General features: G+C 42.7%; 1 protein-coding gene across 12 annotated transcripts in view; it reads right to left on the bottom strand.

Moving 5' to 3' along the window:
* Nucleotides 1–27,048, bottom strand: part of DLGAP4 (DLG associated protein 4) — a 140,689-nt gene that overhangs the window by 9,704 nt on the left and 103,937 nt on the right. For 6 of the 12 annotated variants that reach the window (XM_067012201.1, XM_067012204.1, XM_059037984.2 and 3 more), the window contains 2 exons: nucleotides 26,142–26,221; nucleotides 24,860–25,272 (listed from right to left, as the gene is read on the bottom strand). In XM_067012201.1, coding sequence (XP_066868302.1) covers nucleotides 24,860–25,272; nucleotides 26,142–26,221 — 493 coding nt within the window. Of the gene's footprint in view, nucleotides 1–15,449; nucleotides 15,560–16,138; nucleotides 16,317–24,859; nucleotides 25,273–25,796; nucleotides 25,886–26,141; nucleotides 26,222–27,048 lie in introns of those variants that run through there. The other 6 variants (XM_059037985.2, XM_059037983.2, XM_067012202.1 and 3 more) reach the window with 3 other exon arrangements.

Raw genomic sequence — 27,048 nt, forward strand, 5'->3', positions numbered from 1 at the left:
ACAGTTATAACAATGAAGAAAGTTAGATTTGGGCCTAGGGATAGACTAATGAACAGAATAGAAAGCTCAGAAATAGATCAACACATATAGGAAACCTGATATTTGTCAGGGCTGTACTGCATATCAACAGGATAAGGATGAACATTATTATCCAATGAGAAAAAATTAACATAGAGCCTTATCTCACTCCATGCAGACAAATTAATTCCAAGGGATCAAGGACTTAAATGTGGAAGACAACTCGAAAACTGTTACAAGTAAACAGTAAAATATCTTTTTGACTTTGGGAGAAGGATGGATTTCTTAACATACGAAAAAGTATAAACCATAAAGGAAAAGATTGATAAATTTACATTAAAATTAAAAGTATCCATTCATTCAAAAGATACTATTAAAAAAATGATGAGTTGCAAACTGGGAGAAGACATTTACAATACATATAACTGACAAAGGTTCCAGAATCTAGATATGTAATGATCACCGATGAGGCACTAAGACAAAGACCACTTAATAGAAAAATGAGCAAAAAATATGAACAGGCATTTCACAGAGGAGGAAACATAAATGGCTAATATGTGAAAAGATGCTCAATGCCATTAGTAACCAATTAAATGCAAATTATAACCACTATTTTATAACTGTGGATTGGGGGAAAGAAAAAACCTATTACATACTAAGTGTAAGCAAAGATGTAGAGCAATGGGTACTTTCACACAGTGCTGAGGGACTAATAAATTGGTGTAATCACTGTGGAAAACAATTTGGCATTTATTATAAACCTGAACACAGGTATACTCTGTGACCCAAACGTTTCCCAGTATATACCTTAGAGAACTCTTGTAGAGGAGACATGGTCAAATATGTTCATAATAACCCACAGTTTATATCAACTTAATGGTGTGAGAGTGAATAATTTATCCCTGAGATCAGGAATGAGACAAAAACAAGGATGCCCCTGCTCTTGCCACATTTATTCAACTTTGTGTTGGAGCCAGGGCCATTAGGCAAAAAACAAAATAAAAGGAATCCAGGCTGGAAAGAAAAAAGTAAAACAATCTCTATTCTCAGATTAAATGCTCTTATATGTAAAAAATTCTGAAGAATTCCCCAAAAAACTGAGGTTGCAGCATACAAGATCAATATACAGAAGTTAATTGTATTTCTATACAGTAACAATGAACATCTGAAAATGAAATTAAGAAAATTTCATTTACAATGCCATCAAACAGAATAAAATACTTAGGAATAAATTTAACAAAAGAAATGTAGGACTTGTCCACTGAAAATTACAAAATATTATTAAAAGAAAATTTCAAAAACCTAAGTAAATAGAAAGATAGCCCATGTTCATGTATCAGAAGACTTTAAAGTAAGATGGCAACACTCATCAAATTGAATTACAGATTTAACACAATCCCTATTAAAATAAAATCCCAGCTGCCTTTTTTGCGGAAACTGACAAGCTGATTCTAAAATTCATATGGAAATGCAAGAATGAACTATGAACTTTAGAACTTCCTTTAGTGAGAACCTGAGAGCTGGCAATAAACTTCTTTTATTTTTATTTAAAAAGTAAAGCTGGAGGACTCACACTTTCCAATTTCAAAGCTTATTACAGAGCCACAGTAATTATGACAGTGTGGTACTGGCATAAGTATGCACATGTACATCAATGCAATGGAATAGAACTGAGTCCAGAAATAAACCCTTAAATAAATCAGTTGATCATAAATAAAACCTTACATTTATGGTCAACTGATTTTTGACAAGGGTACCAAGACCATTCAATGGGGAAAGAACAGTCTCCCTAACAAATGGTGCCGGGACAACTGGATATCCAAATGTAAAAGAATGAAGGTGGACCAATACCTCACACCATATACAAAAATTAACTCAAAATAGATCACAGACCTAAATGTAACAGCTAAAGCTATAAAACTCTTGAAGGCAAACAGGAGTAAATCTTTACAATACTGGATTAGCAATGGCTTCTTAGAATTGACACCAAATGACAAGCAACAAAAGAAAAAAAAACAACTGAACTTCACTAAAATTAAACTGTTGTGTTTCAAAGAATACATAATAGCCAAGAAGTAGAAATAACTGATGAATGGATAAACAAAATGCAATATATCCATACAATGGGGTATTATTCAGCAGTAAAAAGGAGTGAAGTGCTGAAACATGCTACAACATGGATAAACTTCAAAAACATTATGCAAAAAAAAAAAAAAAAAAAAAACCTTAAAAAAAAAAGGGGCTTCCCTGGTGGCGCAGTGGTTGAGAATCCGCCTGCCGATGCAGCCGACACGGGTTCGTGTCCTGGTCCGGGAAGATCCCACATGCCGCGGAGCGGCTGGGCCCGTGAGCCATGGCCGCTGAGCCTGCGCGTCCGGAGCCTGTGCTCCGCGACGGGAGAGGCCACAACAGTGAGGGGTCCGTGTACCACAAAAACCAAAAAAAAAAAAAAAAAACCATTATGCAAAGTGAAAGAATCCATACATAAAAGACCACGTATTGTATGATTCCATATATATGAAATGTTCAGAATGGGCAAATCTATAGAGAATGAAGCAGATTAGTGATTTAGAGGGGTACAGCATGATGGCTAAATGGGTACAAGGTTTCTTTTTGGGGTGATGAAAATGTTCTAAAATTAGGTAGCAGGGATGGTTGCACAACTCTGTGGATGTGCTAAAAACGACTTTAGCTATTTTGTATACTTTAAAGGGGTGAATTTTATGGTATATAAATTACAGCTCAGTACTGTTATAAAAAATTATTCACAACCAAAAACTAGAAACCACTCAAGTGTTCATCAGTGGAATGGATAAGCGATGGTATATTCATATCCATACAGTGGAATGTGACATATCCATGAAAAGAATGAACTACAGGTACACGCATTAATATGGATGGATCTCAAAAACAAGGCTGAATCAAAAAAGGCAAGCCTCAGAAGAATACATACACTGTGCTTCTATTAATATAAATTTCAAAAACAGGCAAAACTAAACAGCATATTCCTTAGGGTCACACATATATGTGGTACAAGTATAAAGAAAAGCAAGGCTATAATTAACACAAAATTCAGAATAGTGCATTCTGCCATAGCAGAAAGAGGGTGATGTCTCACTGGGTTCAAAGACACTGGTAATATTCCATTTTGTAAACTAGTTGGTGGGTACAGGAGTGTTCTTTTTATTATTTTTCTTCACTCTGTCGACTCTTTGCATGTATATTTCACAATGAAAATAAAGGTTAAGAAGAAGAATGAGAGCAAAATAAAGATTTTCAGATAAATAAAAACAGAGTTAATGCCAGTTCTCAGGTTCTCACTAAAGAAAGTTCTAAAGGATGAACTCAGCAAAGAAGAAAATGATCCAAGAGGAAGATCTGAGATAAGGAAGGGTAAGCAAAGAAAATGATAAACATATGATAATTATTATTTACACATGAATATATTTAGATTTATCTGTAATTATATAGTTGAAAATTATATAATAATTTGTGAGGTTTTAAACCATAAGAAAACAATTAGATAAATCATATTTTAAGGTTCTTGCATTGTTTGGGAGAAAGGTAAAGATGTTGAGTAACTTAAAGTTTTAAGGGTTCAAAGAACAGAAATACAGTGTGTAACTTCTGTGGCAGATATGGCTAGTTGTCCCCAGTATTTGTTTCTCTTTCTCCCTCAGAAATAGAACCTTTTTTTTTTCCTTCGTGTCAAATAGCAACTTTTTTCAGATGAAATAAAACACAGAAATTTCTCAGGCATACTGTGAATTTTCCAGGACAAAGTATTGTCAAATGGAAAATATGAGGTATGGTATGCAAAGTATTAGAGTCACACAAGTTACTAGCATCAGGACTGGAATAAGGACTTCTGCTGATAGTGTGATGTCATATCTCTATAATGTGCACGCTCTGTCTACCAAGCACTGCACAGGCATCTGAAAACAAGTGATCTGTGGGGACCTGTGGTTTTTAACTTGGGCATATGGCAGCCCGAACTCAGGCATTTCCTAGGCTACCCTTGCAACAAGCTGTGAGTAGCTTGGTCAAAGGGGGGGAAGTGGAAGTGGTGTGCAGGGGCCGGCTTGCTCTTTTTTGCAATTGGTTCCTTTGCTGCTGGAATGCACTTGGGGTTCTGAAATCCAGCAGCCACTTGGAAAAATGAAAAGATCGTGTGAATGGAAGCCAATTACGACATCAAACCTCAAGAAAAAAGAAGCCTGGGGCTCCAGCATTACTATCTCAGACATTCTTGAATGTGAGAGAAATAAATAGTCTTGTTCAAACCACTTTTTCTTTTCTTTTTTAAAAAATGTTATTATAGGCAAACCGAATCCCAATTAACACAGCCTCAAAATAGCAAAGGGAATGGGGAGAGAGGTGTGTTAATGCAAAAGAAAGCAAGAAAAGAGAGAGGAAAAATAGAAAACTCAAAACAGTAGAACGGGTCTTCCCTGGTGGCATAGTGGTTAAGAACCTGCCTGCCAATGCAGGGGACACAGGTTCAAGCCCTGGTCTGGGAAGATCCCACATGCCGCGGAGCAACTAAGCTCGTGCACCACGACTACTGAACCTGCACTCTAGAGCCCACAAGCCACAGCTACTGAGCCTGCGTGCCACAACTACTGAAGCCCATGCATCTAAAGCCCGTGCTCCACAAGAGAAGCCACCAAAATGAGGAGCCCGTGCACCGCAACGAAGAGTAGCCCCCGCTCGCCGCAACTAGAGGAAGCCCGCGCACAGCAACAAAGACCCAATGCAGCCAAAAATAAATAGTAAATTAAACAGAAAAAGTAGAATGAAGAGCACAAAATAACATGGTAGGAATAAATCCAAACAGTGAAATCCCGTTGTAAATGGATGACATTTTCTACTTCTGAAATAAAAATCAACACACTGAACAAAACACAAAATCCAGGTATATGCTGATTATGAGACATTATGAGGCACATGAAAATTGAAAGTAAAAGGATGGAAAGCGGTATACCAGATGAACACTAACCAAAGGAAAGCTGGTACAGCAATACTCATAACACATAAAATAAGACTTTGAGGCAAAACACAAACAGACATCCAGAAAAATAGGGAGAGTGGATCACTAAACATTCACCAGAAATATTACATTCTAGACTTGATGCCTCTAAGATATCTTCAAAATAATATAAAGCAAAATTTGACAGAATTTTAAGGAGAAATGGACAAATTCACCATTTTACAGAAAGTGCTGTGATACACAATTCCCTAAATACAACACAATTACATTGACGACAAAATAAAAACAAGCTAATCTTTTGGATTAACACCCCCCTGCCCAGTTCTCCCTCTACAGCCTCATTTCAGTGGCGCCTGCGCTCTCCTAGATGACTGTCTCCTAGACGACCGTTTCAGACGCTCCTCAAACCTCCCAATGCCCCCTCCCACTTTCTCACTCTGCGGTGATAATTCTGCTCTCCCGCTAGAGTGCTCCCAAACACCTTCCTCCTGTCACTACGGAGGAACTATGTATTCTCTACTTGGGCGTTAATTCGGTTCCTTCTCACCTACCTAAGAATATCACTCAACAGTTATCCCCTTTCTCTACTGCATGATGAATTCCCCCTTCCCTACAAGTTCATTCTCAACAATATACAAACATGCCTGTATCATTCCATTTAAAAATAAAAAGAATAACAAAAACTCCAGCCCTCCCCCTTTGACCCGTATATCCCTTCATTTCTCTGCTCCCATACAGAAAAACTCATCAATGGAGTTGTCTATACTTGCGGTCTCCCGGTCACTCCTATTTTCTCTTAATCCTTCTCCAATCAGGCTGTCCCTCCCTCCACTCCCCACCATCTCCAAAGCAGACCAGCTCTTCAAGTCTGTAATGACCTTGCATGTCTAAGTCTGACCTGCTGTGTCCATCAGAAAAGCATTTGACACAGTTGATTCTCTCTGCTTGAGAATTCTCATCTCATTTTTGAACTGCTTATACTTGCGGTACGCGGGCCTCTCACCGTTGTGGCCTCTCCCGTTGCGGAGCACAGGCTCAGTGGCCATGGCTCACGGGCCCAGCCACTCCGCGGCATGTGGGATCTTCCCGGACCGGGGCGCGAACCAGTGTCCCCTGCATCGGCAGGCGGACTCTCAACCACTGCGCCACCAGGGAAGCCCTGAACTGCCTATACTTTGATGACTCCCAAATATGATCTCCAACCTGGACCTCTCCTCAGACTCATATACCAACTGCCTGCTTCACTTCTCCACTCTGATACCTAATAATGTGTATCAAATTAAACATGTCCAAAACTGAACTCCTGACCTTTCTCCTAACATCTACACTAGTCTTCCCTATCGCAGTGGCAACGCCATCCTTTACGTCACTCAGACTCCAAACCATTTTGGACTCCTTTCACTCTTACTCCATATCCAATCCATCAGGAAATCCTGCTCTGCCTTCCAAGTATACCCAGAATCTGACCCCTCCCTTAAATGCTCCCTGGCCACCACCATCTCCTCTTTCTCAGATTATGTTACTTCCTAACTCATTTCCCAGCTTCCACTTGTGCCCCTCCCCCCACTGTCTTCTGAACAGAGAAACTAGATTAATCCTGTAAAAAAGAATGTCACATTGCACTCTCCAACACATTCTCTTTTGGGAGTCAAAGCCAAGTCTTTGACACCTCTGAGGCCCCACCACACGGACTCCACCCCCCACCTCTCTCTGCTCACTCCTGCAGCTACACTGGCCGCCTGCCCCAGCCCTAGAACACGTCGAGTGCTTGCCCACCACTGGAGTTCTCTGATCTCCAGAGCTCTAAGACTTCTTCTCTCTTCCTTCCTTCAGGTTTCTGCTCCAAGGTCACCTTATCTGGGATGCCTTCGCTGACCACACTACGTGGGACGGCAACACTGCCCCCAGCCAGGCAGCACGCTTTATCCTGCTCTTACTGTGCTTTGTTTTCTCTGTTGCATGTCTAGCCATCTTGCATATGATACGTTTTAAGTTGGTTATTTTCTGTCTCTCCCCATGAGAATGTAAGCTCCACGAGGGCGGGGACCTTGTGTTGTTCTGCTACATCCCCAGAAGCTAGAATAGGGCCTGTATATGGTAGGAACTCAGTAAATACTCACTGAGTGAATGAAGGTCAGGACCAAGGGAGGGATGCTGCTTTCTTCCCACTATCGCACAATGTCCTGACACTCTTGCAGTTAGACGATATACATGAGACACAGTAAGATTAGAAAGAGAAGCACAGGGCTTCCCTGGTGGCGCAGTGGTTAAGAATCCACCTGCTAATGCAGGGGACATGGGTTCGAGCCCGGGTCCAGGAAGATCCCACATGCTGCGGAGCAACTAAGCCTGTGTGCCACAACTACTGAGCCTGTGCTCTAGAGCCTGCAAGCCACAACTGCTGAGCCCACGCACCACAACTACTGAAGCCTGCGAGCCTAGAGCCCGAGCTCCGCAACAAGAGAGGCCACTGCAATGAGAAGCTCATGCACCGCAATGAAGAGTAGCCCCCGCTCGCCGCAACTAGACAAAGCCCACGCGCAGCAACAAAGAACCAATGCAGCCAAAAATTAAAAAAATAAAATAGATAAATCTTTAAAAATGACATAAAGGGCTTCCCTGGTGGCGCAGTGGTTGAGAATCCGCCTGCCGATGCAGGGGACACAGGTTCGTGCCCCGGTCCGGGAAGATCCCACATGCCGCCGAGCGGCTGGGTCCGTGAGCCATGGCCGCTGAGCCTGCGCGTCCGGAGCCTGTGCTCCGCAACGGGAGAGGCCACAACAGTGAGAGGCCCGCATATCACAAAAAATAAAAAATAAATAAATAAATAAAAATGACATAAAATTGCCACTAGAGCAAATAATATCATCATTTATGATGCGAATCTAAGAAGACTGAGAGTTGTACAAGGTTGCTGGACACAAGATCAATGTAGAGGTCTCACCATAACTAATTAGAGTATGCAAATATTAAAATTCATTTACTACCAAATCAATAACTAGAAAGTACCAAGGAGTAAATCTAATAAATATACATAAGGCCTTCCTAGATATATTAATCAAACTTGAATAGAAGGATATAAAATGGAGGTCTGAATAAATGGAGAGATAAACTTCATTCATAGCTAAGAAGACTCAATATTTCTCAGGTATCAGTTTTTCCCAAAGTAATCTATAAACTCTATTTCTAGTCAGCGACCCAGGAAGATTTTTCTGAGGAACTTGATATACTAATTCTAAAATTGGTATTGGAAAAATGAAGATATAAATAGACTTTTTCTTTCTGAACAAAAAGAATAAGGAAGGGGATTCACCCTATCAGATGCCAAGGCATGTTAAAAAACTATGGCAATTAAAAGTTGTATTAACACAGAAATAGACAAAAGGGCAGCAGAACAGAATAGAACTGAGAAACACACCCCTGTGTGTGTAGCATTCTGGCAGTGGTTATGACTGACTGGCATCACTAATCAGTGAGGAAAGCAGAGACTTCAAAACGTCTCTCCAGTGAGCCCTCATCCAGGAGCATCCCACATGCCGCAGAGCAACTAGGTCCATGCACCACAACTACTGATCCTGCACTCTAGAGCCCGCAAGCTACAACTACTGAGCCTGCATGCCACAACTACTGAAGCCCACGTGCCTAGAGCCTGTGCTCCACAACAAGGAGAAGCTACCACAAGGAGAAGCCCGCACACCACAACAAAGAGTAGCCCCTGCTAGCTGTAACTAGAGAAAGCCCATGCACAGCAATGAAGACCCAATGCAGCAAAAAAAAAAAAAAAAAGGTCACCACTATGTACTCTTTAAAAAAAAAAAAAAACGTAGGAACAAACTATCCCAAAGCTAGCAGAAGGAAGGAAATATTAAAGATTAGAACAGAGTTAAATGAAATAGAGAATAGGGAAACAACAGAGAAAAATCAAAAAACCAAAAGTTGGTTCTTCAAAAAGATCAACAAAACTGGCAAAACTTTAACTAGACAGACTAAGAAAAAAGGAAAAGACTCAAATACTAAAATAAAAAATGAAAGTGGGGACATTACTACCAATTCTACAGAAATAAAGATTATAAGGGAGTACTAGAACAACTGTACATCAACAAACTGAATAACCTACATGAAATGGACAAATTCATAGAAACACAAAACCTACCAAGACTAAATCGTGAAAAGAGAAAATCTGAATAGTTTTGAATCAGTAATCAAAAATTTCCCAACAAAGAAAAGCCCTGGACCCAGTGGTTTCACTGCTGAATTCTACCAAACATTTAAAGATGACTAACACCACTCCTTCTCAAATTTTTCCAAAAAACTGAAGAGGAGGAAACACTTCCTAACTCATTCTATGAATCCAGCATTACCTTGATACCAAAGCCAGAAAAAAACCCTACAAGAAAACTAGAGACCATTATCCCTTATGTACACTGATGCAAGAATCCTCAACAAAATATTAGCCAACAGGATTCAGCAGTATATTAAAAGGATTATACATATGACCAAGTGGGATTTATTACAAGGATGGTTCAACATATGAAAGCTGATCAGTGTAATATGCCACATGAATAAAATGAAGGGGAAAAACCACACAATCATCTCAATTGATGCACGAAAAGCATCTGACAAAATTCAACTCTTTCATGAGAAAAACACTCAACAAACTAGGAACAGAATGAAACTACCTCAACAAAATAAAAGCCATACATGAAAAACCCACAGCAAACATCATACTCCAGGGTGTTTTCTCTAAGATCAAGGATAAGGCAAGGATGCCCACATTCATCACTTCACCTCAACATAGGACTGGAAGTTCTAGCCAGAGCAGTTAGTCAAGAAAAAGAAATAAAAGGCATCCAAATTGGAAAGGAAGAAGTAAAATTATCTCGGTTTGAAGATGATACGATCTTATACGTAGAAAAACCAAAAGATTCCATCAAAAAAACCCCCGATAGAACTAATAAATGAATTCAGCAAAGTAGGCAGAATACAAAGTCAACACACAAAAATCAGTTGCATTTCTAATACAAACAAAAAACAACCTGAAAAGGAAATTACGGAAACAATTCCATTTACAATAGCATCAGAAAGAATAAAATATTTAGGAATTAACTAATTAAGGAGGTGACAGACTTACACAATGAAAACTACAAAACACTGCTGTTTTGTAGTTATTAAGAAGATATGATAAATGGAAACAAGTCCCATGTTCATGAACTGTAAGACTTAATACTGTTAAAAAGTCAATACTACCCAAAGCAATCTTCAGATTCAATACAATTCCTATCAAAATTCCAATAATGTTTTTTTCAGAAATAGAAAAATCCATCTTAAAATTCATATGGAATCTCAGGGCATCCCAAACATTAAAAATCTTAAAAAAGAATGAAACAGGAGGATTCACACATCCTGATTTCGGAACTTACTACAAAGCCACAATAATCAAATCAGTGTGATACTGGCCTAAAGACAGACATATAGATCAATGGAATAAAATAGCAGCCCTGAAATAAACCTTTGCAAACATGATCAAATGATTTTTGACAAGGGTACCAAGCCCATTCAATGGGGAAAGAACAATATTTTCAACAAATGGTGTGGATAAAACTGGATATCCACATGCAAAAATGTGAAGTTAGATTTTTATGTGATACCATAACTCAAAATGGATCAAGAACCTAAATTTAAAACCTAAAACAACAAAATTCTTATAAGAAAATATAGGACAAAAGCTTCAGGACATTGGATTTAGCAACAATTTCTTAGCTCTAACACCAAAGGCACAGGGAGACAACAAAAAAATAGAAAAACTGGGCTTCCCTGGTGGCACAGTGGTTGAGAGTCCACCTGCCAACGCAGGGGATGCGGGTTCATGTCCCGGTCCGGGAAGATCCCACGTGCGTGGAGCGGCTGGGCCCATGAGCCATGGCCGCTGAGCCTGCGTGTCTGGAGCCTGTGCTCTGCAATGGGAGAGGCCACAGCAGTGAGAGGTCCGAGTACCGCAAACAAAAAACAAAAAAAACACAGACACAAAAAAAGAAAAACTGAACTTCGTGAAAATTTTAAAATTTTGTTCATTAAAAGTCATTATGTACAGAGTAAAAGGGTAATTCACAGAACGGAAGAAAATATTTGCAAGTCATATATCTGGATGAGGGATTAATATTCAGAATATATAGAAAACTCCTAAAACTTAAACAACAACCAAAAAAACCCCAACCTGATTCAAAAATGGGCAAACGACTTCAACACACATTTCTCCAAAAAAAAAAAAAATCAAATGGCCAACAAACATATGACAAGATGCTCAACATGACTAATTATTAGAGAAATGCAAATCAAAACTACAATGAGGTATCACCTCAAACCAGTCAGAATGGCTATCATCAAAAAATCTCCAAACAAGGGCTTCCCTGGTAGTGCAGTGGTTGAGAATCCGCCTGCCGATTCAGGGGACACAGGTTCATGCCCCGGTCCGGGAAGATCCCACATGCCGCAGAGCGGCTAGGCCTGTGAGCCATGGCCACTGAGCCTGTGCGTCCGGAGCCTGTGCTCCACAACGGGAGAGACCACAACAGTGAGAGGCCCGCGTACCGCACAAAAAAAGAAAAAAAAAAATCTACAAACAATAAATGCTGGAGAGGGTGTGGACAAAAGGCAACCCTCCTACACTGTTTGTGGAAATGTAAATTTTTTCCTTAAAAAACTATAAATAGAGTTGCCCTTTGATTCAGCAATCCCACTCCTTGGGCATATATCTGGAGAAAACCATAATGCAGAAAGATACATGCACCCCAGTGTTCATTACAGTGCTATTTACAATAGTCAAGACATGGAAACAACATAAATGTCCACTGACAGAGGAGTGGATAAAGATGTGGTACATATATACAATGGAATATTACTCAGCCATAAAACAGAATGAAATAATGCCATTTGCAGCAACATGGATGGACCTAGAGATTGTCACACTGAGTGAAGTAAGTCAGACAGAGAAAGACAAATACCATATGGTATCACTTATATGTGGAATCTAAAAAAATGGTACAAATGAACTTATTTACGAAACAGAAATAGAGTCACAGATGTAGAAAACAAACCTGTGGTTACCAGGGGGGAAAGGGGGGAAGGGAGAAATTGGGAGATTGGGATTGACATACACACACTATTGTATATAAAATAGATAACTAATAGGACCTACTGTATAGCACAGGGAACTCTACCCAATACTCTGTAGTGACCTATATGGGAAAAGAATCGAAAAAAAGTGGATATATGTATATGTATAACTGATTCACGTTGCTGTACACCTGAAACACAACATTGTAAATCAACTATACTCCAATAAAAATTAAAAATAAAACTACGATACCACCTCATATGCATTAAGAAGGCCACTATCAAAAAAAACCAAAACAGCAAGTGTTGGCAGGGATGTGGAGAAACTGGAATTCTTGTGCACTATTGGCAGGAATGTAAAATAGCACAGCTGCTGTGGAAACAGTATGGTGGTTCCTCAAAAAACTAAAAATAGAACTACCACATGATCCAGCAATTCCACTTCTGAGTACATACCCAAAAGAATTAAAAGCAGGGACTCGAAGAGATATTTGTGGACCATGTTCAATATTCACAGTAGTAGCTTAAATGTGGAAGCAACCCAAATGCCCACTGATGGATGAAGGATAAGCAAAATGTGGTATATACATGCGATGGAATATTATTCAGCCATAAACAGGAATGAAGTTCTGATATATGGTATAACATGGAATAACCTTGAGGACATTATGCCAAGTGAAACAAACCAATCACAAAAAGACAAATATGATGCTATTTTTATAAGTCGAAATCATAAAGACAAAGTATAAGGGTGGTTGCCAGGGGTGGAGGGGAGAATAGGGAGTTATGGTGCAGTGGGTATAGAGTTTCAGTTTTACAAGATGAAAGGAGCTATGGAGATGGATAGTGGTGACGGCTGTACAACAATGTGAATGCACTTAATACCACTGAACTGGACACTTAAAAATGGTTAAGATGATAAATTTTACCACAATAAAAAAATCAAAGGTGTAGAAGATTTAAAGATATGAACTTAAAATTAAAAATAATAGTGATAAAAATATCATTAATTTCAGGAATTCCCTGGTGGTCCACTGCAGGGGCCAGGTTTTGATCCCTGGTCAGGGAACTAAGATCCCGCAAGCTACGTGGCATGGCCAAAAAAACAAGCAAAAAAAGGTGATAAAGACATCATTAATTTTAGGAATTCCCTGACAGTCCAGTAGTTAGGACTTGGTGCTTTCACTGCAGGGGGCCCAGGTTCAATCCATGGTTGGGGAACTAAGATTCCACAAGCATGCATATATATATATATATATATATATATATATATAATAAAATAGAATATATATATGATATAGTATTAAGTATCCACATATATAAAGAACTACAAATCAATTTTAAAAACACTGACAATGCAATAGAAAAATGAACTATCTGGGCAATTCACAGGAGAAAAAGTTTAAAGAGCCAATAAATTAATGAAAATATGCATAGCTTCTCTAATAACAAAGTAAATACAAAATAAATCAACCAGATATGCTTTTCCACTTACCAAGTAATTAAAGTCTGACAGGATCAAGCATCAGTGAGGGTATCAGAGAAATGGAAATTTTCCAACACTGTCGGTGTAAGGATACACTGGTATAACCTCTTTGGAGAGCAATCAGGCAGAACTGATTAAAATATAACATGTGTTTCCATCCATCCAGCAATTCTGTCCAAGGTAAGCATCCTAGAGAGATTCTCTCACATGATGCCAAGAAAGACGTGTGCCAAGATGCTGATAAAACCCTGAAAACACCTAAACACCCCTCATCAGGAACGTGAAAATCCAATACTTCATGTGTCTCACTGAACACTTCACAGAATTTAACCAAACTGAAGCAGATCTGTATGTGTCAAACTAGACAGAACTTCACAACATACTGTTCAGTAGTAAAAGCGCTCTTCGTAACTGCTGCATATTAGACTGAACTGGTTCTGTGTTGTGGCAGACTGTACTTTCCAAAGATGACCCCAGCAGTGGCTCCTGTCTCTCGAGTTCTTCTAGAACCCTGACACTCCCCTATCAAGAGGTGGGGTCTGATTCTCCCCGTCCTTGAATCTGGGTGGGCTTGTGACTTCTTGTAGCCAGTAAAATACAGCAGTAGAGACCCCAGGTGACTTCCGAGGCGAGGTCATCAAAGGCAAGGCAGCCTTGTTAGCCTGGAGCCCGGAGCCAAAAGGTAAGAAGTCTGACTGCCCCGAGGCTGCCTGTGAGGAAGCAAAGTCCCGTGGAGAAGACATACACAGGGGCCCCGGCAAGCAGTCCTGGTCTTTAGGTCATTCTGGTCTAGGCACAAGGAATGTGAGTGAACTACCTTCAGGTAATTCCTTCCCTCGGATATCAGGCCCTGAGTCAGCCCAGCTGAGGCCCCAGACATCTTGGAGTAGAGATGAGACGTTCTTGCCATGCTCCTGCTGTATTGCTGACCTACCGTTATAGCCATAACCATAGTAAAATGCTGGTTGTTTTATGTCACTAAGTTTGAGGTCACTTTTTATGCAACAAAGGTAACTGAACACTTAGTGATAGGCAGTGAGGGGCCTGCTTTATTACAAATAATACAGCAAAGACGTCCTTGTATATGCCTCTACACACAAACCAGTTCTTTAGGGGAGATCCTAAAAAGGAGACCTGCACTCAGGACTGCCCACTGGTGAAAGTGGAGGAGGCTACAATGCCTGTTTCTAGTAATATTAATATCAACATTAACAACGACAATCGTAATAAGTGCTACCACCTCTTGGGTTCTTGCCAAGGGCTTTGTGTTTCTAATCTTACATTAACACATAGTCCTGTGGGGTTGGTATTGGTCCACCCAATTCACAGGTGAGGAAGCGGAGGCCTGGAGAACTGAGGTGACTCGCCCAAGGTCTCTTAGTTTCTGTCCTCGCCAGAGCTGGGGAAATGGGATGGCAGGCCCCTTCCCTCAGGCTGCTAGCTCTATGTCTACCCTTGTTCACCTCTCATCTCCCAGCGCTGAGGCTAGAGGTGTGGCCTTTTCAGCTCCTGGCCTGGGCTGCATCTACCCACAAGTTAGGGTGATGGTGAGAGCAGCCGCAGCAGGCACGGCTGCTGCCATTCACCACCAAGCACTCCGCATACACAGGGTCTCATCTTACCCCCACCATAGGCTGAGGGTGGGGTCATTATTGCCACTGAACAATGGGGAGAAGCAGGCTCAGATGTGCCCAAGGTCACACAGCTGTTGAGTGGCAGAGCACTTCACCTCCATTTGTTTGTTTCTTCTTCAAGACACGATTTTAATAGCTCCAACCTCACTGGATGGCCGCGAGTAAACGAGACGATGAATGCCGAGTGCTGGCTCATGGCAGGCTGCCCAGCGTTCAAGGCTCTCTGATTCTCCACTCACTCTGGAACGATCCTGATCAACACCCTGGCCACAGGAGTTCCCACAGACTAGGATGAAGCGTTCATTTCATCCGCATCTCCTTCAACAGCAAGAAAGACATCTGCACAACTTGACCTCTGTAATCTTGCTTCCCCAAGAGCCCCTCCTTATCCAGCCAAGCATGCCCTGCCTCTGCCTCCCTCTTTCAAGTTAATGACCTCTCTCTCCATCTACCTGTGGCCCAAACCAGGGAAGCTGGAGGGATCCACCTGACTCCAACCCTGTGCCCCTTTAGCCGGTCCATTCAGAACGTTCAGAAAATTTCTTTTGTTTACCCATTCCTTCCTCTTCCACCCCACCGCCCTGGTCTCCCTGTTTCCAAAGCTTTTTCCACACAGCAATCAAGGGTGATCTTTCTAAAAAGAAAATCTGACCATCTCACTGTTGCTCCACATCCCCCAGCTGCTCTCCCCTGCCTGGAGGGTAATGCCCAATACTTTGATCTGATATTTGAGGCCCCTCTCAGTCAGCTTCCTCCTCTTGCGACCCACCATCCCCCTCTTCCCACCCCTTTCTCTTCAGTTGTGATTCCTGGACCTGCCCTGCCCTTCCTGCCTTTGCACGTGCTACTCCCTCCATCTGGAATCCCTGTCCTCTCCCCCTGCCTGTAAATATCCTCCAAGCTTCTGCACGATATGAAGGTATCATGGTCTCCTTGAGGCACCTCCTTGGTGAAGCTCTTCCACATATGTAAGAACAGTGACATTAAAACTTGTGGCCATAAGTCAGACAGGGCCTTGGGTGGACGTACACAATTTGATCAGAAAGCATGGTGGTGTCAACGAAGAACGGTGGTCCTAAGAGATAGGAAATGTCATTATTCACAACAGACAAAATATGGAAGCAACCCAAGCATCCACGGACACATGAATGGACAAGCAAAATGTAGTCTCTCCGTACAATAGAATATTACTCAGCCTTATAAAGGAATGAAATTCTGATGCAAGCTGTAACATGAATGAATCTTGAGGACATTATGCTAAGTGAAATAAGCCAGTCACAGAAGGACAAAGACCATATGATTCCACTTATATGAGGGACCCAGAGTAGTCAAATTCAGAGACAGAAAGTAGAATGGTGGTGGCCAGGGGCTGCGAGAGGGAGAATGGGGAGTTAGCATTTAATAGGTACAGAGTGTCAGTTTGGGAAGATGAAAAGTTCTGGAGATGGATGGTGGTATAACACAAAATCCACTCGAGACACAGCCACCTGCATGGGCGTTACTGATTTACATGAGCAGTCAGAATCTTTATCTTGAATCTAAAGGAAAGAGAAACGTGACTACATCTATCTTTAAGTTATAGTCACTGATGTAGGGCTGTGAAAAGGGCTCCATCCAGAGGCTGGGTTCAACAGCAGGGGTTGAGGGCTGCTTATTAAGAAATGTCCTCATGTTGAAAGAGCACCCCTCCCCCCATAATATTACAGGAAGGTAACACCAATACTGTTTGGCGTGACATATGCTTAGCAGGTAAGCATCTTCTCAATCTAGAAAGAATTAGAATTAAGTGTAGTACAGAAAAGTTTAACCTGCTGCACCAACACTGAGTCACTAAGGTAGTATCCGCGCACGCCCACCCAGGCTTATTCTTCTCATCTGCGCCATCCAATACAACAGCCCCCAGCCATTTGCAGCAAGCGAGCACCGGCAATGTTGTTTGTCTGGATTGAGATGTACATAAAGTAAAATATGCACTGGATTTTAAGCACTTAGCATGAAAAGGAATGTAACACCTCAATAATTCTGTATGTTGAAACACTACTATTTTGGACATACTGTGTAAGATAACTTACAAAAATTAATTTCACCTATTTCTTTTTGCTTTTTAAATGTAGCTCCTAGAACATTTAAAGCACATGGCTCACATTATATTTTTACCAAATAGCGCTGCTCTAGATGCTCTGACCCTAGGCCACCAGGCAGGGTCAATGGCAGACGGCGTGGAGTGAATGATAGTCTGCGAGCGAGCTCCCTCTACCCTGCACCTGGAATGCCAGCAACCAGACACATGCCCCCAAAGAAACTAGAGGATTCTTTTCTGAAGAAGATTCTGAAGGATTCTAGAGAAAAGATACTGACATTTCAAGATCTTCTAAGGCAAAGGACAGTTTGTCACCCAATCACCCTAAAGCAGGATGCCCTTAAACTTAGATGATGGGCAACAAACCACTTTAGTTCAATGTCAGCAGAACCTGTCACATTGTCACCAATAGAAATCAAAGATAATTTCATATCACATTACAGTGGTCACAGTTATCTTGAAATAATGTTTACAGTCATCATTATTTTAAAGTATAGTAATTTTATTTTATTTTTTTGCTGTACGCGGGCCTCTCACTGCTGTGGCCTCTCCCATTGCAGAGCACAGGCTCCGGACGCACAGGCTCAACGGCCATGGCTCACGGGCCCAGCTGCTCCGCGGCATGTGGGATCCTCCCGGACCGGGGCACGAACCCGTGTCCCCTGATCGGCAGGTGGACTCTCAACCACTGCGCCACCAGGGAAGCCCTATAGTAATTTTAGACTGACTGCTAGACTGTATTACTTAATGCCTTAACAAAAAAGTATATATAGTATTATATCACAAATTTATTCACTATTTTAGAAACTGTATATTAATATAATTGGTTCCCTTTGTTATCTTGATATAATTTTTTTAAAATTAATTTATTTATTTATACTTTTGGCTGTGTTGGGTCTTTGTTGCTGCACGCGGGCTTTTCTCTAGCTGTGGTGAATGGGGGCTACTCTTCATTACGGTGCGTGGGCTTCTCGTTGGGTGGCTTCTCTTGTTGCAGAGCACAGGCTCTAGGCGTGCGGGCTTCAGTAGTTGTGGTGTGTGGGCTCAGCAGTTTGTGGCTTGTGGGCTCTAGAGCACAGGCTCAGTAGTTGTGGCGCATGGGCTTAGTTGCTCTGCGGCATGTGGGATCTTCCCGGACCAGGGCTTGAACCCGTGTCCCCTGCATTGGCAGGCAGATTCTTAACCACTGCACCGCCAGAGACGCCCTGGATATAATTTTTACTGTATGTTATTTAAAACCAGTATTCTGAGAAGGTGTCTACAGAAGCCTACCTTTCAACGGGCCCTGCCCACAGAGCTGCCAGTTAGTCTCTCATTGCTTCGTTTTTCTGTCCTAATTTTAACTTTTATTAAATTAATATATACTCATAGTTTTAAAAATAAATGGAAGCACGGCAATAAATGAAAAATAGATAAATTGGACTTTATCGAAATTAAAGACTTGCGCATTAAAGGACACTATGAAGAAAGTGAAAAGACAACCTACAGAACGGAAGAAAATATTTACAAATCATACATCTGACAAGGGCCTATTATCCAGAATATGTAAAGAACTCCTAAACTCTACAACAAAAAGACAAACAACCCAATTAAATAGACTTAACAGATATTTCTCTGAAGATATACAAATGACCAATAAGAACACGAAAAGAGGCTCAGCATCAGTCATTATCAGTCCCCATGACAATGGGGACTTCCCTCGTGGTCCAGTAGTTAAGAATCCACCTTCCAATGCAGGGGATGTGGGTTCGATCCCTGGTCAGGGAACTAAGATCCCACATGCTGCAGGGCAACTAATCCAATGCCACAACTACTGAGCTCCAGCACCTCAACTAGAGCCCACGTGCCACAAACTACAGAGCCCACACATCACAACTAGAGAAGAAAAAACCCGCAAGAAACAACTAGAGAGAAGCCCGCACACCGCAACGAAGAGCCCGTGTGCTGCAATGAAAGATCCTGCATGCCACAACTAAGACCCGACGCAGCTGTAAAAAAATAATAATAATTTAAAAATAAATAAATAAAATATTTTTTAAAAAGGACAATGAGATACCACTTTATACCTACTAGGATGGCTATAATATTTTTAAAAGATGGAAAATAACAAGTGTTAGCAAAGATATACAGAAATGGGAACCCTTATGCATTGCTAGTGGGAATGTAAAATGGTGCAACTGCTGTGGAAAACATTGGCGATTCCTCAAAAAGCTAGACATAGAATTAATTAGCATGTGACCCAGCAATTCCATTCTTAGGTTTAAACCCAAAAGAACTGAAAATAGGACTGAAACAGATTCTCATATCACGTTCACTGTAGCATTATTCACAGTAGCTGAAAGGTGGAAATAAACCCAAGTGTTCATCAACAGATGAATGGACCAAACAAATGTGGTATTTACATACAATGGAATATTATTCAGCTATAAAAAGGAATAAAGTTCCGATATGCTAGAACATGGATGTACCTTGAAAACGTGCCAGACACAAAAGGACAAACACTGTATCTTCCCACTTACATGAAAGATTTAGAATAGGGAAATTCATAGAGACAGAAAGTAGATTAGAGGTTACCAGGGACTAGGTGGAGAAGGGAATGGGGAATTATTGCTTAACGGGTACAGAATCTCTATTTGGGGTAATAAAAAAGTTTTGGAAATAGATGTTGGTAATATACAACACTGTGAATATAAGTAATGCCACTGAATTATGCACTGAAAAGTGGTTAAAATGGCAAATTTTATGTTATATATATTTTACCACAACAAAAAAATGGAAAAAAGTTAAACATAGAATTACCACATGATCCAGCAATTCCACTCCTACGTATATACTCAAAAGACTTGAACAGAGGTATTCAAACAAAATCTTGTACATTATGAGTTTTATTCTGCTATTAGAGGACTTTTTTTTTTTTTAAATAATGCTATTTTTTTTTTCTTATAAATTTTATTTATTTATTTGTTTGTTTGTTTTTGGCTGTGTTGGGTCTTCGTTGCTCCATGCAGGCTTCCTCTAGTTGCGGTGAGCGGGGGCTGCTCTTCGTTGAGGTGCGTGTACTTCTCATTGTGGTGGCTTCTCTTGTCCTGGAGCACAGACTCTAGGCGTGTGGGCTTCAGTAGTTGTGGGTCACGGGCTTAGTTGCTCTGCGGCATGTGGGATCTTCCTGGACCAGGGCTCGAACCCGTGTCCCCTGCATTAGCAGGGGGATTCTTAACCACTGTGCCACCAGGGAAGTCCCAAAGAGTTTTTATCATGATAGTTAAATAATTATTTCTTCATCTTTGATGTTATTACCATATATTATCAACATATCAGTATATTGCCATGACTTTTGCTATTTTTATATTATATAGTTTGCTAACTCTAAAATTAAGTTTAATTTGATTATATTTAATTTTTTTTAAAAGAACGTAACATGCAATTTATAAATTTATTTTATTTATTTATTTTTGGTTGCTTTGGGTCTTTGCTGCTGCACGTGGGCTTTCTCTAGTTGCGGTGAGTGGGGGTTACTCTTCGTTGCGGTGCGTGGGCTTCTCATTGCAGTGGCTTCTCTTGTTGCAGAGCATGGGCTCCAGTAGTTGTGGCGCATGGGCTTAGCTGCTCCACAGCATGTGGCATCTTCCCAGACTAGGGCTTGAACCCGTGTCCCCTGCATTGGCAGGCGGATTCTTAACCACTGCACCACCAGGGAAGTCCTTTATTTAATTTTAATTTTTTTTTTTTTTTTTTTTTTTTTTGTGGTACGTGGGCCTCTCACTGTTGTGGCCTCTCCCGTTGCAGAGCACAGGTTCTGGACTCGCAGGCTCAGTGGCCATGGCTCACGGGCCCAGCCGCTCCGTGGCCTGTGGGCTCTTCCTGGACCGGGGCACGAACCCGTGTCCCCTGCATCGGCAGGCGGATTCTCAACCACTGCGCCACCAGTGAAGCCCTATTTAATTTTAATTTAAATTTTTTGGCTGCACCGCATGGCTTGCGGGATCTTAGTTCCCCAACCAGGGATTGAACCTGGGCCACAGCAGTGAAAGCGCCGAGTCCTAACCACTGGACTGCCAGGGAATTCCAAAGTTTTATTTTAAATTAAATCATAAAATCAAAAACCAGCAAGTGGAACTACTAGGCTTACAACAAAAACAGAAATCTTCTACTCCATCCCTTCCTATCCCTGAGTTAGTTCCTCACTTTTAATATGAATAAACAATTAAAGATCACTGGACATTCCAGGAAAGACTTCAACCCAAAAAGACACATAGAAAAAAGGAGCCTAAAGGAAATAGAGACAACACAGAGACACATGAAAACTTACATACACATGTAAATCTTAGAAAGGTAGGAGAAGATACTCTATCCATAAAACAAGGACAAAATATTATGAAAAAAGGAACAGTAAGAAAGAGCTCTTATACGAATGGCTATACAGAGTTTAGAGATAAGGTCAAGAAAACCTCCCAAACTCAACAGATTTCTCCAAAAAAAGATACACAAACAGCACTTGCAAAGATGCTATACTTTATTAGCCACCATGGAAACTCAAATCAAAACCACAGTGAGGTACTACTATACCCACCATGATGGCTATAATCAAAAAGAGCAATAATTACAAGTGTTGGTGAGGATGTGGAGAAATTGGAACCCTCGTGTGCTGCTGGTGGGAATGTTAAATGGTGCAGCCACTGTGGAAGAGTTTAGCAGGTTTCTCAAAAAGTTAAACACAGAATTATCATATGACCCAGCAATTCCACTCCTACTTATATACCCAAAGGAAACGAACACAGATCCACACAAAAACTTGTACACAAATGTGCACAGCATTATTCATACTATCCCCAAAGTGGAAACAATTCAAATGTCCATCAACAGATAAATGTATAAATAAAATGTAGCATTATCCATAAAATGGAATATTACTCCACAATAAGGAATGAAGAACTGATACATGCTACAACATGGATGAACCTTAAAAACATGCAGCAAGAGAAGCCAGACACAAAAGACCTGTCATACAATCATACTGTATGACTCCATTTACATAAATGTCCAGAACAGGCAAATCCACGGAGACAGAATTAGTGGTTGCTAAGAGCTAGTGGGGAGGAGGGGATGAGAAGTAATGGTCATGGGGCTGCTTTTTGGAGTGATGAAAATGTTCTGAATTCAGATAACAGAGATGGTTGCACAACATTATGAGTGTACTAACTGCCACTGAACTGTACACTTTAAAGGGTAAATTTTATGGCATGTGAATTATATCTCAATAAAGTTGTTATAGCATGGAAAAAAAAGAAAAGGGAAAAAAAAAAAAGAAAGCCTTCCAGAAAGAAAGACAACAAAAAGATAAGAGAAAGAAAAGATCAGAGACAGAATCAACTTAGCAGATCCAACATGTGAGTGACAGGAATTTCAGAGAGAGAAAACAGAACAAGTGGAAGTGAGGAAATTATTTTTAAAAATTAATGCAAGACTGTTTCTGCAAGAAACAAAAGATCTGAGTCTCCACATAAAAGTGGCCTATTAACTACTGGCACAAAGACCCATTCCAGGGCACATCATTGAGAAATTTCATAAGAGAGGTAAAGCAAAGATCCTAACAGAGCCTAACAGCTTCCAGAGATAAAATAATACAAAGGACTGAGACCTGGAATGGCCTCAAACTTTTCAGCACAAGTAATGGAAGCTAAACATAATACAGCCTCTTTTAAGATTCCAAGGGAAAAGTTACTTTCAACTTTATTTATATGTAAATTATATCTATATTTATATACAAAAATAATTTGTATTTACTATTTTCAACTTTACACCCAGTCAAACTATATGAGGTCTGAATAAAGACATACAGTTTCCAAAAATTTATCTCCAACTGAAGGTGTGCTCCCGTAAAGTGAGGGGCTAAAACCAGGAAAGCGGAAGACCATGTTGTCCAAAAAAGCAGGGTGTCCATCACAGTAAAGTAGCCAAGGGCAGTCCCAGGTGATGAAAAGGGAAGTCTCTGGACAGCAGCTTGGCAGCAGGCCCAGAAAGCAAGCTGGCCAGATCAGGGCAGAGGACAGAGAGCACCAGGAAAAATAGGAGATCATGAGATTATCTGATACGTTTGCACACCTGGAAAATAATATTGGTAAGGGGCTGGCCGATCTGGTGTAGCATGTGAAAAAAATTACAAATAAGAGCTTAGAAAATAAAGTGTATAAAAAAATGAGGCAACCATTCATTCTAGGAAAAACAAAATGTATAAGAAAATGAAATCATAATATACTACAAGGCTCTGCAGTGAACATCATTTACATGTTCATAGCAAACAGAAATACTGGTTGTTTTTTAACCCCAAACTGATGTAATAATATACAGAGGGTGGGGCACAGGAAGTGGAGGTGACAGAGCTAAATACTGAGCTATTATAGTAGAGATCAATACATAATGATGATTAATTTGAGAGGAAATAAAAGGTAGTCCCATTTAAAAACAAAAAAGAAATACGAAGGTAAATACCAGAATACACAGTTGATGAGAGCTGAAAGTGGGGAAGGCTGAGGAAGGGCCGAGGACTGGATGGTTTCTGTTAGAAGCCATTTAGTGCTCTCTCTGATCCTTGCCTCTGTTCTGATTTTGTAAATACTGGTATTGTAAAAGGTTATTAGGTATACACCTCACAACAGTTTCCTGCACACCAGTGGGTGTGACATCAAAGCTGGGGACTGGCCTAGAGAGAGTGAAAACAGGGCCTCTGAATCATCAAGGGGTGGTTTCCTCAGGCCCTGCCCCACCAGGGGTCGGTGGGATGCTGGCTCCATCCCTTCTGGATACTCCGGGAGACCTGTCCTTCCTGCACGGTCTGTGAAGGGGAGCCATCTAGGGGCCAGAGCTTCCCATGGGCCTATCTCCAAACCACCCCTCCCTTGTACCAAACACCTGTGAATCTAGGCTCCCTACATATTTCCTGCTCTTTCTAGAACTATTCTCTAATTTCTTGGGGGAATTTTTGGAAACAGGCATGGTATAGACAGAAGCCTAAGCGGGAAAGTAGATGACTTCTGTCTAACCCATTCATAGTTCTTCACACCCTGCTGAGGTTCACAGTTAGATCCCTGGTGCTTGGCACACAGTAGGTGCTCAATAAGGAGCCGCCAAAGGCATAATTATGGTGCCGACTTTCTGTGTCGGCACTTCGTCTGGCCCTGAACATGCACCGCCGCATCAGAGGGTAGAATTATCTCCACGTTACAGGTAAAGAAACTGAGGCTCAAGGCTCAGTGACCTGCCCAGGGTCACTTCACTAGTAAGGGAAGAGCTGGGATTCAAACCCGGGGGCTGCTGACCCCACAGCCAGTGCAACTAGCAGCTGCTGCCATAAATCCTTTCTGGAAAAAGGTCTGGTTAGGTCGGTGGATGGACGGAAGAAAGGAAAGAATGAGAGTAAGGGGTGGAATCACAACCAACCCAGGAAGAGAACCTAAGAACCCCCCACCCCACCTCGGAGGCTGGGGCTGGCACCCACACCCCTCCCGCCCCGTCCCCAGGGCCGGCCTCACAGTGCCCACCTTCTTCAGAGAGGCTGTTCTCTTTGGTCTCCTTGTCCATCTGGCAGCACCAGCCTTCCAGCCGCTCCGTTTCTGCCTGAAGCAGCTTCAAGAACCAGTAGCCGTCCCGGCGGCAGGCCCCTGGCTGTGCTGGCTCCGCGGGGGAGCTGGAGGACGTCTCCAGCCAGGGGTCAGGCGGGGGCAGCGAGGATGCCTCTAAGGCAGGGTCGCTGTCGTCTCCATAGGAGAGGTTGCGCTTGATCTGGGCAATCCTGGGGGTCTGCCGGGGGCCGGCATCGACGCTGATGGAGTCGGGGTGTGGGGTGCAGTCCGGGAGGCTCCTCTCAGATGACTTACAGCTCGAGTCGTTGGCATCCTGGGTATCCGAGTCGGTGTCCCGTCGGGAGGACATGCTGTGAGAGGGGGCGCTGCTTCTGTGGGTGCGGGGTGGAGTGGGGTGGGGACAGTAAGGGGTGAGTCACCCAGAGGTCCAGAGACCAGAGGCCACCCCGACCCGGACACACGGGAGACAGAGAAACGGATGCATCGTCTGCTCACCATGCGCCTGAAGCGGGTCCCACAGCCCCCGTCTCATTCTCTGCTCAGCCCCCGCCCCGCCCCGCCCACACGCACACGCACACACAGACAAGGTCATAAGGTTGCCTGTTTACTGCAGTGGGGCCAGGACGCCCACCAACGTCGGGGTGCCAGGCCATGTCTCCACCCGGCCTCGGCCCCCATGGCTGATTAATGTCACAGAGCAAGCGCTCGTTGAGCACGCCCGCCCGCCCAGCCTCCCACACCTGGGCCACCGCCCGCACCCCAAACCCAGCTCGGTTACTAGAAATCCAGCAAGGAGAAGTGGGTTAGGGAGAGCAGGAGGAGAAGGCGCAGGAGAGGGGAGAGCAGAGGGAGGGAGAGGAGAGGGGAGAGGCAGCCACAGCTCGGCGCCACTTACCGCCAGTCGTCCTCTACCTGAACCCCGATGGACTGGAATTTGGTAGCGGGACTGGGCTCCTCTTTTGGCACTGGCTGAATGCAGTCAACCTTATTGAAGGACAACGACAGCAACGGCACGGAGACAAAGACAAAAATAAAGAACAAACACCACACTTGCTGCTGAAATTCACATTAGTGGGACGACGCAAACGGACGTGTGTGGACAGACAGACACAAGGCATGCGGACACTGCACGTGGGCCCGAGGCCGGAGCAGGTTAAGCCGGGCACTGCTCATTCGCGCGGAGGCGGGCGGGCAGGTGGGTGGGAGGTGGGATGGGGTGGAGATGACTGGCTTTCCCTACTCTGAGGAGGGTGCCATCACATCGATCGCTTTGGGTCCGTTGTCCTCCGAGAGGTGGGAATCGTTCCTTCTAGTCCTCTCCTTCACACGCATCAGAGAGAAGAAAAAAAAAAGGACAACGAAAGAGAAAGAAAACACACACACACAAAGCCACAGCCGTTATCTGGTGTAGTTGAAGCGGGGCTGTCTCGAGGCAAAGATCACTCCCCCAACCCTGCAGCTGAAGGGCAGGCTGGAGGCGCCTGCACTAGGGGCAAACCTTGGACAGCAGTTCTGGATTTGAAAGCTGCAACCAAGGCAAGAGCTGGCCAAGTCCCTGGGCCTCGATCACACTTAGCTGAGGTTACCTTCAGCACTGGGTGGGCCAGGGGAGCCACGTGCAAAGCTGGCACTCTTTTTCTATACCAGTGATGCCCTGGGCCTACCTTTCTTTTCCGGGACAGAGGTACGTGGCCACAGAGCAGCCAGGTCAGCCCCTCCGCCACTGCTCATGAATGAGGGAGAACACACACTTGACCCAGGGCTCGAGGCACCAAGGGGTGGGATGAGAGTTGTAGGGGTGTCCTTGGAAATTGGAGACTCTCGTCTCTTGGCTTCAGAGGCCAGGGAGGCTTTCCTGGGCAGGGACTGAGCACCAGGCTCCTCCTTGCCATGCGGGTGCAGCTGCATTTCTCCTTCAGCAAGAGCCAGCTCAGAGGATGCAGCATCACTGGATCTCAAGAAGCTGCCTGGAGAGCTTGGAGTGGGGGTGGGGTGAACCCAGGGGAGAAGCCTGGATGGGCCCAAGAGCCAGAGTACTCAGCCCCGTGTGAACTTCTGAGTGAAAGGCTCAGGGTGAGTCTAACTCTCTCTCAGGTCTTCTGGAAAGATAAGAACATCCGGTTTGGCCAAGGAGAGGGTGGGGCTGC

The sequence above is a fragment of the Kogia breviceps genome, chromosome 14, assembly GCF_026419965.1.
Source record: "Kogia breviceps isolate mKogBre1 chromosome 14, mKogBre1 haplotype 1, whole genome shotgun sequence".
Taxonomy (NCBI): Eukaryota; Metazoa; Chordata; class Mammalia; order Artiodactyla; family Physeteridae; genus Kogia; species Kogia breviceps.